Source organism: Chlorocebus sabaeus, chromosome 19, assembly GCF_047675955.1.
Source record: "Chlorocebus sabaeus isolate Y175 chromosome 19, mChlSab1.0.hap1, whole genome shotgun sequence".
Taxonomy (NCBI): domain Eukaryota; kingdom Metazoa; phylum Chordata; class Mammalia; order Primates; family Cercopithecidae; genus Chlorocebus; species Chlorocebus sabaeus.
In genome coordinates, this window is record NC_132922.1 from 33,686,017 (window position 1) to 33,704,012 (window position 17,996).

Genomic DNA, 17,996 nt, shown 5'->3' on the forward strand with positions numbered 1-17,996 from the left:
CCAGATCCTGAATGGACAGTACCTAAGGTTCTCCCCTCTGGCACGCTCTGGCAGCCTTAAAGTTCAGTAGCCCTGAACTTTAGTGTCTGTGCCAGGTCAGGCAGTCAGGGAAACTGCCTGAGCAGAATGTGTGGCCTGGCCAGGTGCAGGGTATGGGGGGCTGTGTGACGTGCCACGCTTCATGGGGGCAGCAGAGGAAACAGAAGAGCAAAGACCAGCAGAGCGCCTCGCTGCCTGCTCTCCCACTGCCCCTGCCCAGGCAGCAGGGCGGCACCCTGGAGATCAGAGAGCAGCAGTGCTGCTCTGTGGGCCTGGGGCAAAGCTGGGATCTGAGGGACTGCCCAGAGACAAATGACACATAGTGGCCGCAGCCTGGAGGGGTGTGGGAGGCCCCTAGGCTGGGCGACAGGAGTGAGGCAAGGGGCTGGTGGGAATGAGCAGAGGAGTTGGACTCCCAAGGACCCAGTTCCTGAGATGCCACAGAGGCAGGAGCCGAGTCCCAGGAGGAGGAAGGGTGTTTCTTCCTTAGTGAGGGGACAGCTCCTGGCCCCCACTGCAGGTCTCAACCTCGGCTCCTTGAACCCCCCATCCCCCCAGGCAGCTCTTGGCTCTGTGTGGAGCCACCGTTCCCTTGGTCAGGACTAGCAACTTTCTCTGACCCATCCAGTCACAACAAACTTCTTCTGGGAGTCCATGTGCTTCTCTTTAGCACGTATTCTATTATTTTTTTCATTCCTTTTTACAGACAGGAACTCACTCATTACCCAGGTTGGTCTTGACCTCCTGGACTCAAGTGATCCTCCTGCCTCGGCCTCCCAAGTGCTAGGATTACAGGCATGAGTTCTTTTTAATGGGTCAAATCTATCTCTCTGACTATGTTGTCCCTCGTGAGGGCAGCTATCTTGTCTATTAGCACTTTTCATCCCTTCCAATGCCCAGCCCCGTTCCTGTTACATCATAAGGGCTTCATTGATGGCCATGGAAGTAATCGACACCTCCATATTATTGCTCTCTATCTCCTTCACCCCACAGTCTCTGCAGAAATTCCCACATCTTTTTTTTTTTTTTTTTTTCTTTTTTTGAGGCGGAGTCTTGCTGTGTCGCCCAGGCTGGAATGCAATGGCGCGATCTCGACTCACTGCAACCTCTGCCTCCTGGGTTCAAGTGATTCTCCTGCCTCAGCCTCCGAGTAGCTGGGACTACAGGCACGTACCACCACACCCGGCTAATTTTTGTATTTTTAGTAGAGACGGGGTTTCACCGTATTGGCCAGGTTGGTCTCGAACTCCTGACCTCGTGATCCACCCGCCTTGGCCTCCCAAAGTGCTGGGATTACAGGCGTGAGCCACTGTGCCCGGCCCCTTTTGTTTTTTTCTTCAGTTTTTACAGTTTTATTTAAACACAAAACGTGCACATGAGCTGTCTACTCATTTTCTTCACTGTGCAGCCTGGCGTTGGGGTTGGTGACTCTGATGGCCAGATGGGTAGCTCTTCCCATGATGGCTTTGCGGTTCTTGGAGGAAACGTCGTGAGCAATGTCGGCACGGGGAGATTTGTTGCACATCAGCAGCACTTCCAGCTTCTTGATGTTGTGGACCAGCAACTTCCGAAGTCACCGGGCAGCATGTGCTTTGTTTTTTTGTTGCTCCCATAACCAGTGTTGGTCATCAAGATCTGGCCCTTGAACCTTCTACGAACTCCGTTGTCAGTACCTCTGGGTTTCCGCCAGTTACGCTTAATTTTGACGTATCGGTCAGACTGGTGCCAGATGAACTTTTTGGTTGTCTTTTTGACCATCAGGCTTCACAAGGGGTCTGGGGGCGGCCATGATGCTGAGGAGGAGATGGCTGCCACCTCTATAGGCAGCGCCAAGGAAGAGAGAGGGCCTTTTTTTTGTTGCTTTTTTGAGACAGAGTCTTGCTTTGTCGCCCAGGCTGGAGTATAGTGGCGTGATCTTGGCTCACTGCAACCTCTGCCTCCCGGGTTCAAGCGATTCTCTTGCCTCAGCCTCCCCAGTAGCTGGGATTAACAGGCACATGTCACCATGCCCAGCTAATCTTGTATTTTTAGTAGAGATGGGGGTTTCACCATGTTGGCCAGGCTGGTCTCGAACTCCTGACCTCAAGTGATCCGCCTGCCTCGGCCTCCCAAAGTGCTAGGATTACAGGTGTGAGCCACCACACCGGGCCTTGAGGGATATTGTTGATGTCCTTTCCCCATTACACACCTCCCTTCCCTTAGCTTCCTTGTCACCTGCCCACTCCCAGCTGTCCCCACTCTGCTCTCACTGTGTCCCCGTGCTGTCCCTGGTGGCACTGGCCGCCTTGCAGCTGCTGCACCTGGAGTTAGGGAAGCAGCGCGGAGGTGAGCAGGTAGTGGGGAATGACGTCATTCTCAGATCACTCTTTCTGGCTTTCATCCTCTCCCTCCCTGACCTGTTCTTCAACCATTATGCAAATGCTTAATGGCCACCTACCCTCGCAGGTGCTAGGCGCCGTTTTAAGTGCAGTGACCCAGCAATGAAGGAGACAGGCGGGCATCAGGGTTATCCCAGAGCCAGCTAGGAATTCCCCATGCAGCAGCGGAGACAATGTCCGAGGCCGTAGAGGACCTGAACGAGGGAAGCACAAGTCCAGCCTGGCTGAACTTTTGGGAACAAGGCCACTTGGTCTCATCCAAACACAAATAAAACAGTTTTATGAGTCCCTTGACCCCATCTACTTTTCCCAGAGCTTGCTGACGGCTGAGAAGGAGTTGGTTGGGAAGGAGGTGGCTGACAGCAGGTGGTTAGGAAGGAGGTGGCTGGGCAGGGGTGGCTGGGTAAAGGTGGCTGGGTAGGGGTGGCTGGGAAGGGGGTGGCTGGGAAGGAGGTGGCTGGGAAGGAGGTGTCTGGGAAGGGTGTCTCTCTCTGCTCACCTGACGGCTCCTGGTTGTGCTTTCTTCCCAGGTGTATGAGCTCAGTGGAGAGCACCACGACGAAGAGTGGTCAGTGAAGACTTACCAGGAAGTAGCTCAGAAGTTTGTGGAAACTCACCCTGAGTTTATTGGAATCAAAATCATTTATTCGGATGACAGGTGAGAGAGAATATTGCTGAAGAGCTCGGGTTGGGAGACTGGGATGCAGGCAGAGCTGCTGGACTGGGAGGGGAGGGGTGAGAAGCGGGGCTGGGAGGCCAGGAGAGGCCCAGCGCTGGTGCTAAGGAGCTGCGCTGTGCCTCTGTGTGAGCACAGTAGTAGGGAAGTGTAGTGACCCAGCAATGAATTGCTCCCTGAAGCCACTTCTAGTTCGGGTCTTCACCCCCAAACTGAAATGAAGAATGTGTGAATTTCCCAGATGATTCTCGGCTGTGACCCCACATTGGCCTGGTGACTCAGTTATGAGCATAATGGTTTCGCGTGAATGTTTGGATAATCGGCCCATTTTTTGGTTTCAATTCGCCTCTGGGTTCTGTGTGTGGTTGCGTGTGAATCCTTGATCAGGGAGATGCCCTGAGGGCACTGGCTCAGGTCTGCATGTGGGGACCTCCAGTAGTGCCGTGTGCGTGGCCTGGCACGTGGGTGAAAGACCCACTGTTTTTCCCAGGGAAGCACAGAAAGCTTTACAGCTTAATTGTCCTCCTGACTTTACCAGACAAGACCCCTCCCCTCAATTTTAAGAGCAGCCAGTCTAAGGCTGGGACCTGTCCATGGTTGCAGACACAAGGGCAGCAGCCAGTGGGATCACTCGGAGTCAGGCACGGGGTGGGCACCGGAGGGATCCGGCAGCGGCTCCATCTGCCTAGCTCACCACGAGCCTGGGCTCTGGAGGGCATTGACTCCCCAGGAGCCTCCTCCTGTGCCCAGTCTTCCTGAGTGCCCCCCCCCTTTCCATGGGGCCTGGGGCCTGGAGGAGCTGAGCTCTGGCTTTGTGCCAGTCCCCCTAGGAGGGATTGTGCCCGTCCCCCTAGGAGGGAGCTTGCAGGATGGGCCCACGTTCTGCTCAGAGGCTCCCTGGTACCAGGTGTCCCTTCCCAGGGCCAGTGGCAGGAGGGTGTGAGGGCTGAGCTGCGTGTATCAATGTCCCCAGGTTCACCTAGGCTCCGGGGAGAGGCCATGGAGGGGCGGACCAGGAAGGCTTTGTCCCCGCAGAGCGGAGGATTGGAGTGGGAGAGCCAGCTAGTGGCAGGGCAAAGACCTTGAGCCCACTGTGGGCTTGCGCCAGACCCTGTGTTCTGGGGCTTTCGTTGTCATGCTGCTTGCCTTGCCCCTGTAGGGTTCTGCAGTTCCCAGAGTTTTGCTGACTTAATCAGCGAGAGGCCAGATGGTTACTGGGTCCAGCCGACCCATCAGGGACTTGGGTGACCTGTGGCCCTTTGCAGGCGTCCAGTGGACAGACAGCTGCCCCTGAACTGCATCCACGTCTGAGTCCCCGACAGAGATGCGGGGAGAGTCGGGAACAAGGCCACTTGGCCTCCTCTAAATGCAGACAAATGAAACGGTTCCTGTGGGTCCTCTGACCCCACCTACTTTTCAGAGACTACAGGTGCCCCCAGAGCCAGCAAGGGTCTCTGAATAAGAATGGATTTGGGCTAAATATCTCTCAAGGGTCACAATGGCTTGGTCGGGGTGGGGTTAGGAGGGCAGGGGTGCCTCAGGTTTGGGAAACGGCTCCTGCACACTCGGGGCCGGCCCAGCCCTGCACGGAGGGAGTGCTCTGGGGTTTGTGCTCTGTTGGTTTTGGGCACTGTCTCCCGGCTTCTCTGTCTCTCACAGATCCAAAGACGTGACTGTCATCGCAGAATCCATCCGAACGGCCATGGGGCTCCGAACCAAGTTCCCCACGGTGGTGGCAGGGTTTGATCTGGTAACCCATGCTGTGAACAGAAGGGCTGCCTGTTAAGGGGGCACGCAAGGATGCCTGTGTGGGCAGAGCAGCAATTCCCTGTGAAGGGAGCACAGTGTGCCTGTGGTACCCCTGAAATCCCAGGGACAGGCTCAGGCTGCTGACCCAGCAGGGCTGCTCTGCGCTGACCCTCTCAGAGGCCTGAAGGGGACGGCCATCACTGGAGAAGGGAGAGCAGACAGCCAGTTGGCTAACAAGGAAAGTTCCAGAATAAGGATAGCATTCAGGGCGTTTGGACCACAGTTATGGGCTCATTCCCCATGGCCCTGCTTGTGCCCTTTTTTCTGTCCCACACTACTCACCTAGATGTGGCTCTTAAAACCCTCACCAACCCCTGTAGCATGCGGGATGGGGGTTGGGGGGTAATGTCTGGAAAAAGAGTCCAGGATGGAGCCAGCCCTTTGCAAATCCTCAAGGTAGTGATATTTGTCCCTCCCTCTCCTCTATCCCATTTTCTTCCCAACTTGTTTTTTTTTTGTTTGTTTGTTTGTTTTTGAGACGGAGTCTCACTCTGTCACCCAGGCTGGAGTGCAGTGGTGCAATCTTGGCTCACTGCAACCTCCACCTCCTGGGTTCAAGCAATTCTCCTGCCTCAGCCTCCCGAGTAGCTGGGATTACAGGTGCCCACCACCACGCCCGGCTAATTTTTTTTTTTTTTTTGTCTCGCTCTGTCGCCCAGGCTGGAGTGCAGTGGCCGGATCTCAGCTCACAGCAAGCTCCGCCTCCCGGGTTTACACCATTCTCCTGCCTCAGCCTCCCAAGTAGCTGGGACTACAGGCGCCCGCCACCACGCCCGGCTGGTTTTTTGTATTTTTTTAGTAGAGACGGGGTTTCACCGTGTTAGCCAGGATGGTCTCGATCTCCTGACCTCGTGATCCGCCCGTCTCGGCCTCCCAAAGTGCTGGGATTACAGACTTGAGCCACCGCGCCCGGCCGGCTAATTTTTATATTTTTAGTATAGACGGGGTTTCACTGTGTTGGTCAGGCTGGTCTCCAACTCCTGACCTCATGATCCACCCACCTCGACCTCCCAAAGTGCTGGGATTCCAGGCGTGCGCCATCATGCCTGGCCACACCGGTTTTTGAAGCTGCGCATTCATAGGTGTTGTCATTGTCCCACACCCCCCACCAAATCAAAGCACAACCAGGACATTTCTTAGGTGACAGCTCAGCAATCTCATTAAGAATCTAGGCTGGGCGCCATGGCTCATGCCTGTAATCCCAGCAGTTTGGGAGGGCGAGACAGGTGGATCACCAGAGGTTTGGAGTTCAAGACCAGCCTGGCCAACATGGAGAAACCCCACCTTTACTAAAAATACAAAAATTAGCCAGGCGTGGTGGCCCGTACCTGTAATCCCAGCTACTTGGGAGGCTGAGACAGAATCGCTTGAACTCAGCAGGCAGAGGCTGCAGTGAGCCAAGATTGCGCCACTGCACTCCAGCCTAGGTGACAGAGCAAGACTCCATCTAAAAAAAAAAAAAAAAAAAAGAATCTAGATTAGGCCAGGGCAGTGGCTCACGCCTGTAACCCTTGCAACTTGCGGGGCCAAGGTGGGAGGGTTGCCTGAGCCCAGGAGTTCTAGACCAGCCTGAGCAAATCGGTGAGACCCTTTCTCTAGAAATATATATATATATATTTTTTTTTTTTTTCTTGCTCTTGTTGCCCAGGCTGTAGTGCATTGGTGTGATCTCAGCTCACTGCAACCTCCACCTCCCGGGTTCAAGCGATTCTCCTGCCTAAGCCTCCCGAGTAGCTGGGACTACAGGCGCCTGCCACCATGCCCGGCTAATTTTTTGTATTTTTAGTAGAGATAGCGTTTCACCACGCTGGCCTGGCTGGTCTCAAACTCCTGACCTCAGGTGATTCACTCACCTTGGCCTCCCAAAGTTCTGGGATTACAGATGTGAGCCACTGTGCCCAACCTCTACAAAATATTAAAAGGAAATAAGCTGAGCATGGTGGTACACCCGTAGTCCTGGTTATTCAGGAGGCTGAGGCAGGAGGATCGCTTGAGCCCAGGAGGTCGAGGCTGCAGTGAGCTATGATCACACCACTGTACTCCAGGCTGGGTGACAGAGCATAACTACGCCTCAATAGTTAAACTAAACGAAAATAAAATGGAATCTAGATGAACTGTGACTACCTGGCTAAACGATGCCCCTGACTCCTCTGACACAGCCTGCTCATTTTGCCAGAGGCTCAGCTTCAGTTCTTGATTTCAGCCAACCAGGTCTCAAAAGAGCGCAGCTCCAGGGGAAGATCTTTGGGGACTGCTCAAAGGACCTAGCCTCGAAACAAAAGGGGCAGAAGTTCCTCCCAGGTCACCTTTTCCCTCCTTGTGCAGCACTGACTAAGGGACTTAGGGGACAGCTGCTTGCCTTGAGTTTTGGCAGCAGTCATGCCAGCACCTCTAATAGACAGGTACTATTAGAAGGTAGGGATTGCGCAGGGAATAGGCAGTGGTTCAGAGAGATCCAATCGCAATCCCTTCCAAGTTTCTCGAGCCACTGCACCCAGCCCCATATTTGTTTCATTTTAAAATATGTCATTACCTACGCCCCCACACGACCCACTCTCACAAACTAAAACTGGCCTTGTGAGGCTGGGCATGGTGGCACGGTGGCTCATGCCTGTAATCCTAGCACTCTGGGAACCCGAGGCGGGTGGATCACAGGAGCCCAGGAGTTTGAGACCAACCTGGTTAACACGCAAAACCCCGTCTACTAAAAATACAAAAATTAGCTGGGCATGGTGGCACATGCTTGTGGTCCCAGTTATTTGGGAGGCAGAAGTGAGAGAATCACTTGAGCCTGGGAGGCAGAAGTTGCAGTGAGCTGAGATTGTACTACAGCACTCCAGTCTGGGCACAGTGAGACCCTGTCTCAATAAAACAAAACAAAACTGGCCTTGTAAAGAGGTGCCCTTTTATGTGTATATGTATGTATTTTGTATGTATGTATTATTGACAGTCTCGCTCTGTCACCCAGGATGGAGTGCAGTGGCACGATCTCGGCTCACTGCAACCTCACCTCCTGGGTTCAAGCGATTCTCAATTCTCCTGCCTCAGCCTCCTGAGTGGCTGGAATTACAGGTGCCCACCACCATGCTTGGCTTATTTTTGGATTTTTAGTAGAGACAGGATTTCGCTATGTTGGCCAGGCCTCAGCCTCCCAAAGTGCTGGGATTACAGGTGTGAGCCACTGTGCCCAGCCAAGAGGTGCCCTTTTAATCCTAAAGCACTCAACTACAGAGCCCCAGGGCTGTGTGTAGCTTACTTTGAAAAGCACGGTTTTGGAGTGGTTGCTCTTCCGGTTAAAGGCAAGACACTGAGTCTCAGGGAAACTGACACACCCAGGGGCCTACAAGAGATGGGTGGCAGTGGCGGCTGCAGTCCTGACTCCTGGGACAGGGCTTTCATTCTCTCTTTCTGTGTCTTAGACTCTCTGGGTCTTTTTAGGTCTCCCTCTGACTCTTTCTCTCCTTCCCTGCCCACCTCAGGAGCTCAGGGCTGAAGCACCTGGACCTGGGAGGTGCTGTGAGGAGCCAGGGTGGAAGGGGCTGGGGGGATATAAGACACAGCCTCTGAAAATGAGGGGAACTATTTCAGGGAAAGAATGAGCCCTCTTTTCTTTCTCAACTCTGCTCCTGGTCTTTTTATTTTTTTTGAGACGGAGTCTCCCTCTGTCGCCCAGGCTGGAGTGCAGTGGCGCGATCTCGGCTCACTGCAAGCTCCGCCTCCCGGGTTCATGCCATTCTCCTGCCTCAACCTCCCGAGTAGCTGGGACTACAGGCACCCGCCACCACGCCCGGCTAAGTTTTTATATTTTCAGTAGAGACGGGGTTTCACCAAGTTAACCAGGATGGTCTCCATCTCCTGACCTCGTGATCTGCCCACCCTCGGCCTCCCAAAGTGCTGGGATTACAGGCGTGAGCCACGGCACCCCGCCTGCTCCTGGTCATACTTAAAAGGCCGCGAGACAAAGGTCTCGGCAGTGGCGGCAGGGTACAAGGAAGGGTGTGCACAGGCTGCAGGGCGCGCCATCAGCAAGTGAGGCACGCGCCCTGCAGACGCCTCCCTGTCCCTCTCTGTCCTGCAGGTGGGGCATGAGGACACTGGCCACTCCTTGCATGACTACAAGGATGCTCTGATGATCCCCGCCAGGGATGGCGTTAAGCTACCTTACTTCTTCCATGCCGGAGAGACAGGTGAGCCTGCGGGATGCGAGCACAGGGGCAGTGGAGGTGGTCAGTGGGAGAGCTCCTGGCCAGGACTCCAGCCTGCTGCCAGGAGACAGGACAGCAGTGCCCATGCCTCAGGGTTAGAGCCCTTTTCTGTGCTCTATCTCATTTAATACTGACAACAGCCCCATGGAGAAGGAATAACAGGATAATAGAATCAGCCACTTTACATGTATTCTCTCTTTCTTTTCCTCTTTCTTTTCTTTTCTTTTTCTTTTTCTTTCTCCTTCCTCCACTGCACTCCAGCCTGGGCAACACAGCAAGACTCCATCTCAAAAAAAATAAATAAATAAAATAAAAAATAAAAAAGATTCTCCTGCCTCAGCCTCCGGAGTAGCTGGGACTACAGGCGCCCGCCACCACGCCTGGCTAATTTTTCATATTTTTAGTAGAGACGGGGTTTCACCAGGATGGCCTTGATCTCCTAACCTAGTGGTCTGCATGCCTCGGCCTCCCAAAGTGCTAGAGTTACAGGTGTGAGCCACCACGCCCGGCTTTTTCTAATTTATTTCTAATTGTTTCCCCAGTCCTGCTTGTGTTTTAATCTCCATATGATAGATGAAGAGCCCAAGGCTCCAAACAGTGTTAGTGGTCTGGGGTTAAAGAGCTGGTACACAGTGGAGTCTGAATTTGAATCCTTCTTCTTTTTTTTTTCATGGTGAGGGCATAATCCTGCAAACTCACATCATCCTACTTTGGCTATAAAAATTTGTTTTAGGCACCACCATGCCTGGCTAACTTTTTTATTGTCAGTAGAGATGGGTAGAGATGGGATTTCAACATGTTGGTCAGTCTGGTCTTGAACTCCTGACCTCAAGTGATCCACCCACCTCGGCCTCCCAAAGTGCTGGGATTACAGGCATGAGTCATGGAAAAAAATTCTTTTTTTTTTTTTTTTTTTGGAGACAGAGTCTCGCTCTGTCGCCCAGGCTGGAGAGCAGTGGCCGGATCTCAGCTCACTGCAAGCTCCGCCTCCCAGGTTCACGCCATTCTCCTGCCTCAGCCTCCCGAGTAGCTGGGATTACAGGCGCCCGCCAACTCACCCAGCTAGTTTTTTGTATTTTTAGTAGAGACAGGGTTTCACCGAGTTAGCCAGGATGGTCTCGATCTCCTGACCTCGTGATCCACCCGTCTCGGCCTCCCAAAGTGCTGGGATTACAGGCTTGAGCCACCGCGCCCGGCCGGAAAAAAATTCTTTTGAGACTGAGTCTCACTGTATCGCCCAGGCTGGAGTGCAGTGGTGCGATCTTGGCTTACTGCAACCTCTGGCTGCCGGGTTCGAGTGATTCTTGTGCCTCAGCCTCCCCAGTAGCTGGGAGTACAGGCACCTGCCACCACACCTGGCTAATTTTTGTATTTTTAGTAGAGATGGGGTTTCACCATGTTGGCCAGGCTGGTCTTGAACTCCTGACCTCAAACGATCTGCCCGCCTCGGCCTCCCAAAGTGCTGGGATTACCTGGCCTCATGTGATATTTTGACGCATGTATATAATGTGTATGAATTGCAACCTTTTCTGACGCTCTCCATCCTCCAAGTGAATTGTGCTTGAGAGAGGATAATTGATCTGCCTAAAGCCACACAGCCGGAAATTGGTGGAAGAGGGAGGAGAACCAGGTCTGCTCCTTGTCTTTAGGATGTTCTGTCCCTCATTATCGTAGGAGAGGAAACCCTGCCCTGCCACATGCAGGCCCTGGCTGCTGTTCCTCCTGAAATGCCATTAGCCCAGCCACATCTTTCTTCCCCAGAACTCCATCCTTGGGCTCGCTCAGTCATCTCAGCCCCTCCCGTATTCCAGTCCTTAAAATGTGGAAACCCTAACTAAGCAAGATCATGGCTGCAATTTCAGATCCAAAGGAAGATTTGGGAGGAGGCTGTTCCCATGGAGGCCGGGACCAGGAGGGCAGCTCTCCGCAGCATCCCACCTGTCACCCTCAGAAGACCAAGGAGGGGTGGAGAGAGTGGTGGGCAGCTTCATTTCCCGCCCAGGCTTAAGCTCTGCTTTATCACACCATCTCTCAGAGGAAGGGACCTTGTGCATTAATCTCTTTTTCCTGACATTTCGAGTCAATTTAGATCCAATTTAGATCAAAGTCTGCTCTAGGAGAGCAGAAGAATTATTTGAGGGGGAGGGGGTTGGGTGAGGGTGTTTTTAACCTTGAAGAGCGTGTGGTCTGGTTGGGAAAATCGTACTTATGTGTGTGAAATAATTCTGGCAGTACAAAACATTGCAGCACAGGACCTAACAATTCCAAGATGTATATTCCTTGGAGATGATTTTGCCAGGACTTGGGTATCTAATACCTAAAAGTAGTGTCCTTATTTTTAAAAAGAAGAAGAAATCTTTAAAAACCAGTGACAAACCACCAAAATACATGTGCTAGGTAGGAATGAAAATTCTTGAGTTTTATTTCTATCAGAAAAGTGGAGTTTTCATATATATATATTTTTTGACATGGGCTCTCACTCTGTCACCCAAGCTAGAGTGCAGTGGCACGATCACAGCTCACTACAGCCTCCACCTCCTGGGTTCAGGTTATCCTTCCACCTCAGCCTCCCAAGTAGCTGGGACTGCAAGTATATGCCACCATGCCTGGCTAATTTTTGTATTTTTTTGTAGAGACAGGGTGTCTCTATGTCGCCCAGGGCTGGCCTTAAACTCCTGGGCTCAACCGATGCTCCTGCCTCAGCCTCCCAAACTGCTGGGATTACAGGTGTGAGCCACCACACCCAGCTGGATGTTCATATTTTATATGTGGATCCATTAGAATGCTTATGGCTGCAAGAATAGAGTACATGCATCCCACAGATTTTACAATAAGGACATTTGTTATCTCATATAAGAAGCAATCTCTGCTACGCCCATTGTGTAGGTGACTCTGCCCCACTTGGTTGTCAGATGGTAAATCACTTTTGGGGTGACCACATCCAACGAAGCAAAATAGGAGATAGCCTCCTAGTGGATCTCCTTTTGTCAGGGAGGAATCCCCCAAAGCTCCCCTCCCTGGCCAGCGTTAAGGCTATTTTAGCTGTAAGGGAGACTGAGAAAGGCACATCTGACCTTTCATCCTCTACCGAGGGCCCTAGCTGCAAGACAGGTGTGATGGGGATGTCAGGGAAGAAGGGAGGCCACAAGAATGTCTGCAGTCACCTAGCAAGTGATAACATCTTGACAGTACTATTGCATATATAAATTAAAGTGAGCACATACAGGTAGTTATACTGATGTTGTAAATAAGAGAATCTATAACTCATTGTTGTAAAGATTATAAGCGTAAGAGTCCCAGAGCTGGGTGCGGTGGCTCACGCCTGTAATCACAGCACTTTGGGCGGCCCAGGCGGGTGGATTACCTGAGGTCAGGAGTTTGAGACCAGCCTGGCCAACATGGTGAAACGCTGTCTTTACTAAAAATACAAAAAATAGCCGGGTGTGGTGGTGGGCACCTGTAATCCCAGCTACTCAGGAGGCTGAGGCAGGAGAATCCACTTGAATCCCAGAGGCAGAGGTTGCAGTGAGCCGAGATCGCACCATTGCACTCCAGCCTGGGCAACAGAGCAAGACTCCATCTCAAAAAAAAAAAAAAAAAAAAAAAGTCCCACAAAAGAGGAAGAAGGAAAGCGGACTGTGGGGTCAGAGAGACCAAGGTTTAAAACTCAGTTTTGTGATTGGGTGCGGTGGCTCATGCCTGTAATCCCAGCACTCTGGGAGGCCAAGGTGGGCGGATCACGAGGTCAGGAGATCGAGACCATCCTGGTTAACATGGTGAAACCCCATCTCTACTAAAAATACAAAAACTTAGCTGGGCGTGGTGGCAGGTGCCTGTAGTCCCAGCTACTTGGAAGGCTGAGGCAGGAGAATGGCATGAACCCGGGAGGCGGAGCTTGCAGTGAACCGAGATCGAGCCACTGCACTCCAGCCTGGGTGACAAAGTGAGACTCCGTCTCAAAAAAAAACAAAAACACCCCTTGGGTTTGCTACTTATTATGTGAACTTCCTTGGTCAATTTATAAAAACTATTAAGTTTCAACTTTCTCATTAGAATGATAAATTAATAAATTAGATGATTAATTTAATAAAGCCATATCATACCTCTCTTTAGCATTGTTAAAAGGAAACTGTGTATTTGTGTTAATGTTAATTTTTCTTCATTTTTGTGCTTGGGGGGCTGTTTATTTGAGGACGGTCAGTGGGGGCGGGTGGGTCAGACCCATCCATCCCCCATGGAAGACCATACACCTGTCTTCAGACTGGCAGGGCACTTCCATAGACAAGAACATTCTGGATGCTCTGATGCTGAACACTAGCAGAATCGGCCATGGATTTGCTTTGAGTAAACACCCCGCAGCCAGGGCTTACTCCTGGGAAAAGGACATCCCCATAGAAGTCTGTCCCATCTCTAACCAGGTATGTGTGACCCATGTGGCTAATCCCATATGATCTCCCCTAACCACTACCTCTGCTGTCTCATACTTTTCCCCGTATAACTTCTCTCTCCTTAACTCTCTTGTTACCTACATCCCTGCACTCTCCCACCCCTGTTGGTAAAGTTATTCAGGAGGGGCCTTTTGCCTAAGCCACCAATAAGAATGAGGCAGCAGGGAGGGTTCCCAGCGGGGTGGGATTTTGGGCAAAACTGTAGACAAAGCAAAAGGACACAGGGTGAGGGCAGTGAAGTGGGATGGGCCATGGGATGCTGCTCCCCACGGTTTCTTGGGGTCCTCTGTGTCGTGTCTGTGTTTAGTTAGCGCTTCTCTGAGCAGGAGCAGAGGAGGAGCATGAGGACTGGCTCTTTTCCTTGTGTCTCCTTGTGACTCTGCCCAGAAGTCATCCCCATACTGGGGAGATAGTGATGGGAAGACAAAGGGAGCTGATGGGGCTCAAGGTCTCACCTCACTTGTGACTACTCTTTTCAGGGATCAGAGCTCATCTTTCTCCCTTGCCTTCTATTGGGCAGGTGCTGAAACTGGTGTCTGACTTGAGGAACCACCCTGTAGCTGCTCTGATGGCCATTGGGCACCCCATGGTAATCAGCTCTGATGACCCAGCCATGTTTGGTGCCAAAGGCTTGTCGTACGATTTCTATGAAGCCTTCATGGGCATTGGGGGGATGAAGGCTGACCTGAGGACCCTCAAACAGCTGGCCATGAACTCTATCAGGTGAGTGTCCCGTGTCCTCCCAGGCCCGCCTCCTTCCAGCCTGCGGCTTGTGTTTGCCTCTCTGGAGGCTTGAGGCAGATGCCCTGACGGTTCCTGTGGGTTCCTTCTCATCATGGCTGTTTAGTCCTTGCTGCTGGTCTGGGGAGGGTGCTCTGCAAGGCTCTAGTGTCCCCTCAGGCTCCCTGCCCGGGTCTCTAGCCCCTGCCCTGAGGCTGACCTGGGCCTCTCCTCTTCCTGCAGGTACAGCACCCTGTTGGAGATGGAGAAAAATACTTTCATGGAAATCTGGAAGAAGAGATGGGATAAGTTCATAGCGGATGTGGCTACAAAGTGAGGAGAAGCTAGCCAGCCCTCCACAAGCTGTCTTCTCACACCCGCTGTCACTGCCTCTCACTCGTTCTTGAATCAGCTCCATGTCCCCATCAGATCAACGGCACTGTATGGAGCGATGCTGTCAGAAGCACTTGGCTGGCTGACCAAACTCATCCTCTGGAAATATTCTCTCTCAATCACAGTGACATTGACCCTCTTGGTTTTCTCCTCTCTCTGGCCATTTCTTCCAGTTTCCCTATTTCAGAGTCTCCTCCTCTCTCTGATCTCTGTGCTGTTTCCTCAGGACTCAGTCCTGGGCTCTCTTCTATTCTGGTGTCTTTATTTTTTTTATTTTTAAAATTTTTTTGAGACAGAGTTTTGCTCTTGTTGCCCAGGCTGGAGTGCAGTGGCGCGATCTCGGCTCAGTGCAACCTCCGCCTCCCGGGTTCAGGCAATTCTCCTGCCTCAGCCTCCCGAGTAGCTGGGATTATAAGCATGTGCCACCACACCCAGCTGGTTTTTGCATTTTTAGTAGAGACAGGTTTTCACCATGTTGGTCAGGATGATCTCGATCTCTTGACTTTGTGATCTGCCCACCTCTGCCTCTCAAAGTGCTGGAATTACAGGCTGAGCCACCATGCCTGGCCTCTTCTGGTCTCTTTAACTCTCTCCTCTTTATTTCTCTTCTCTCTCTGTACTCTTTTCCTGGGTGGTCTTATCCATTCCTTTGCTTTTTCATACCATTTATTTGTTAATGATTCCCACATTGATTTATGCACTTGGAGAGCTCACAGGAATCTCAGAAACTGACGAGGTACCATTCTGGACCCTCAGTCTCTTCCCTTTAAACCTCTCTTTTTCTCTATCTTAATTTTTCTAAAGAGTGTCTTGCTACGTTGCCCAGGTTGGTCTCCAACTCCTGGTGATCCTCCTGCCGCAATCTCCTGAAGTGCTGGGATTACTGACATGAGCCACCACACTCAGCCCTTTAAACCTTTCCCTGGCCTTTCCCATAGCTGGTGAAGGACACCTCCATCCATTCCACCCAGTTGCTCAAAGCAGAAATTTTCAGTGCAAGTCTTGATGCTGCGCTGTCCCCCACTCCCTACGTCAGAACGCATCTCGCATCCGGACTCCAATAGTGGCACTCTACCTGCACGCTGCTGCTGCCGAGTCCAAGCCACCATGCTCCTGCCCGAGCTATGACAACACCTCCTCACTGATCTCCCCTTTCTTCCCTTTGCCTCCTCCAGCTCATTTTTCACAGAGTAGAATGGCATTTTGTTTGTTTGTTTTGTGTTGTTTGAGACGGAGTCTTGCTCTGTTGCCCAGGCTGGAGTGCAGTGGCACCATCTCAGCTCACTGCGAGCTCCGCCTCCCGGGTTCACGCCATTCTCCTGCCTCAGCCTCCCAAGTAGCTGGGATTACAGGCATGCGCCACCATGTCTGGCTAATTTTTGTATTTTTAGTGGAGATGGGGTTTCACCATGTTGGCCAGGCTGGTCTCGAACACCTGACCTCGTGATTTGCCTGCCTTGGCCTCCCAAAGTGCTGGGATTACAGGCATGAGCCACCCGCCTGGCCTAGAATGACTTAAAATATCAAATTAAATCAGGTCACTCCTTTGCTTACAACCCAGCACATTTAGAGGAACACCCCATGTCTCCACAGGGTATACAGCATCCGATTTAATCTGGATCCATTCCAGCGCCTTCCTCTCCCAGTCACCTTGAGAGCCCTGACCCCGGTGGCCCTTTCTTCCTCAAATGTCCTCGGCTCTATACTGTGCCTGGGTCTCTTCTCCTTCTCTCTGCCTGGAACATTCCTTCTTTCCCCTTCTGTCTTGCCCACTCCTCTTTATCCTTCAAGTTTCAGGTTCATGTCACTGTCTCAGAGAGGTTTTCCTATGCCCGTCCTGTTTCTCTCAGGGAGCCTTGCTCTTTTCTGTCATGCCTCGAATCACAATTTATAATCAGATATTTATTTCTGTGTCTACAGTCTCGCCCTGCCAGACTGTAAGCTCCATGTGGGCAGGCACTCATGATTGTTTCTGATTGTTTCACGTGTGCTGCTAACCCAGAGCCTGGGCCCAAAGCTAGTTAGGGCTCAATAAACAATGCATTGAATGAGTGGCTGTCACTGTGTCTGTTCAGCCAGCAGCCGAGGCAGGGGGGAGTAGAGCAGAGCCACCCCAAATAAAAGACCTGGTGTGATCAGAGTCCAGCTCCTCACCTGGCCTTGGAAGAAGGATGCAAGAAACCAGCCCTGTCCTCACCCAACTCAAGGATGGCAGGGAATCAAAGAATTCCTTAAAAGCCCCAGGTGGATGCGAATGTCTTCTCAGCCATCTTCCATGACCTGTACGGAGCTCTCAGGCAGCAGTAAGCCCTCTCTCCATTCCTAGTTTATCACCATTTGGTTCCGGGAACTGGTAAAAGCCTTGCGACCAGGAGTCAGCAACCACAAGCTGTGCCTGGGTGGAAGAAGACAACCTCTAGAGTCCTGTCTAACTCTGCAGGTGATTCAGTGCCTTACCCAATCCCTGAAGATCTCTTTTAGGTCCCAACTCCACTAACTTACATTTAATAGTTTGTAAAGATGGACTTTAGCAGAATGGATTTCTGTAGCAAGTTGCCGTGGCTGCAGGGGACCTCCAGCACAGGCAGACGCAGACAGCCTCTGGCCTGGACTTGCTGATTTGGCAAATGATTTGGCAAAATGAACCAGCAATAGTCTTGCCTTTGTGTCCAGTTCTTCCTTCTGTTTTGTTTTGTTTTGTTTTTTTGAGACAGAGTCTCACTCTGTCTGTCACCCTGGCTGGAGTGCGGTGGCGCGACCTTGGCTCACTGCAACCTCTGCCTCCCGGGTTCAAGCGATTCTCCTGCCTCAGCCTCTTGAGTAGCTGGGTTTACAGGCGCCTGCCATCACACCTGGCTAATTTTTGTATTTTTAGTAGAGATGGGGTTTCACCATGTTGGCCAGGCTGGTCTTGACCTCATGATTCGCCTGCCTCGGCCTCCCAAAGTGCTGAGATTACAGGCGTGAGCCACCGGCCCCAGTTCTTTCTTCTTGACTTTATTCCTCATTGCATAGGCCTAGTCCTATTGAACTAAATGTCCATGGAGCATTTATCTGATCATTTTGAAATAATTTCAAACAAGTTGCAAGAATAGTACAAAAAACTCTTACCAGGCCAGGCACAGGGGGTCATATCTGTAATCCCAGCACTTTGGGAGGCCGAGACGAGTGGATTGCTTGAGCCCAGGAGTTCGAGACCAGCTTGGGCAACATGGCCAGACTTCATCTCTACTAAAAATACAAAAATTAGCTGGGCATGGTGGGGTGTGCCTGTGGTCCTAGCTACTCAGAAGGCTGAGGTGGGAGGATCACTTGAGCGCAGTGCGGA

General features: G+C 51.8%; 1 protein-coding gene and 1 pseudogene across 3 annotated transcripts in view; one reads left to right on the forward strand and one right to left on the reverse strand.

The window, feature by feature from the left end:
* ADA2 (adenosine deaminase 2) overlaps window positions 1-16,719 on the forward strand; it is a 46,138-nt gene extending 29,419 nt beyond the window's left edge. For all 3 annotated transcript variants that reach the window (XM_073007091.1, XM_073007092.1, XM_073007093.1), the window contains 6 exons: window positions 2,948-3,075; window positions 4,753-4,843; window positions 8,981-9,089; window positions 13,368-13,525; window positions 14,076-14,278; window positions 14,519-16,719. In XM_073007091.1, the coding sequence (XP_072863192.1) occupies window positions 2,948-3,075; window positions 4,753-4,843; window positions 8,981-9,089; window positions 13,368-13,525; window positions 14,076-14,278; window positions 14,519-14,612 (783 nt within the window). In that variant the 3' untranslated portion in view covers window positions 14,613-16,719. The remainder of the gene's footprint in view (window positions 1-2,947; window positions 3,076-4,752; window positions 4,844-8,980; window positions 9,090-13,367; window positions 13,526-14,075; window positions 14,279-14,518) is intronic.
* Window positions 1,424-1,828, reverse strand: LOC140709209 (large ribosomal subunit protein eL32-like; annotated as a pseudogene).
* Window positions 16,720-17,996: the final 1,277 nt, after the last annotated feature.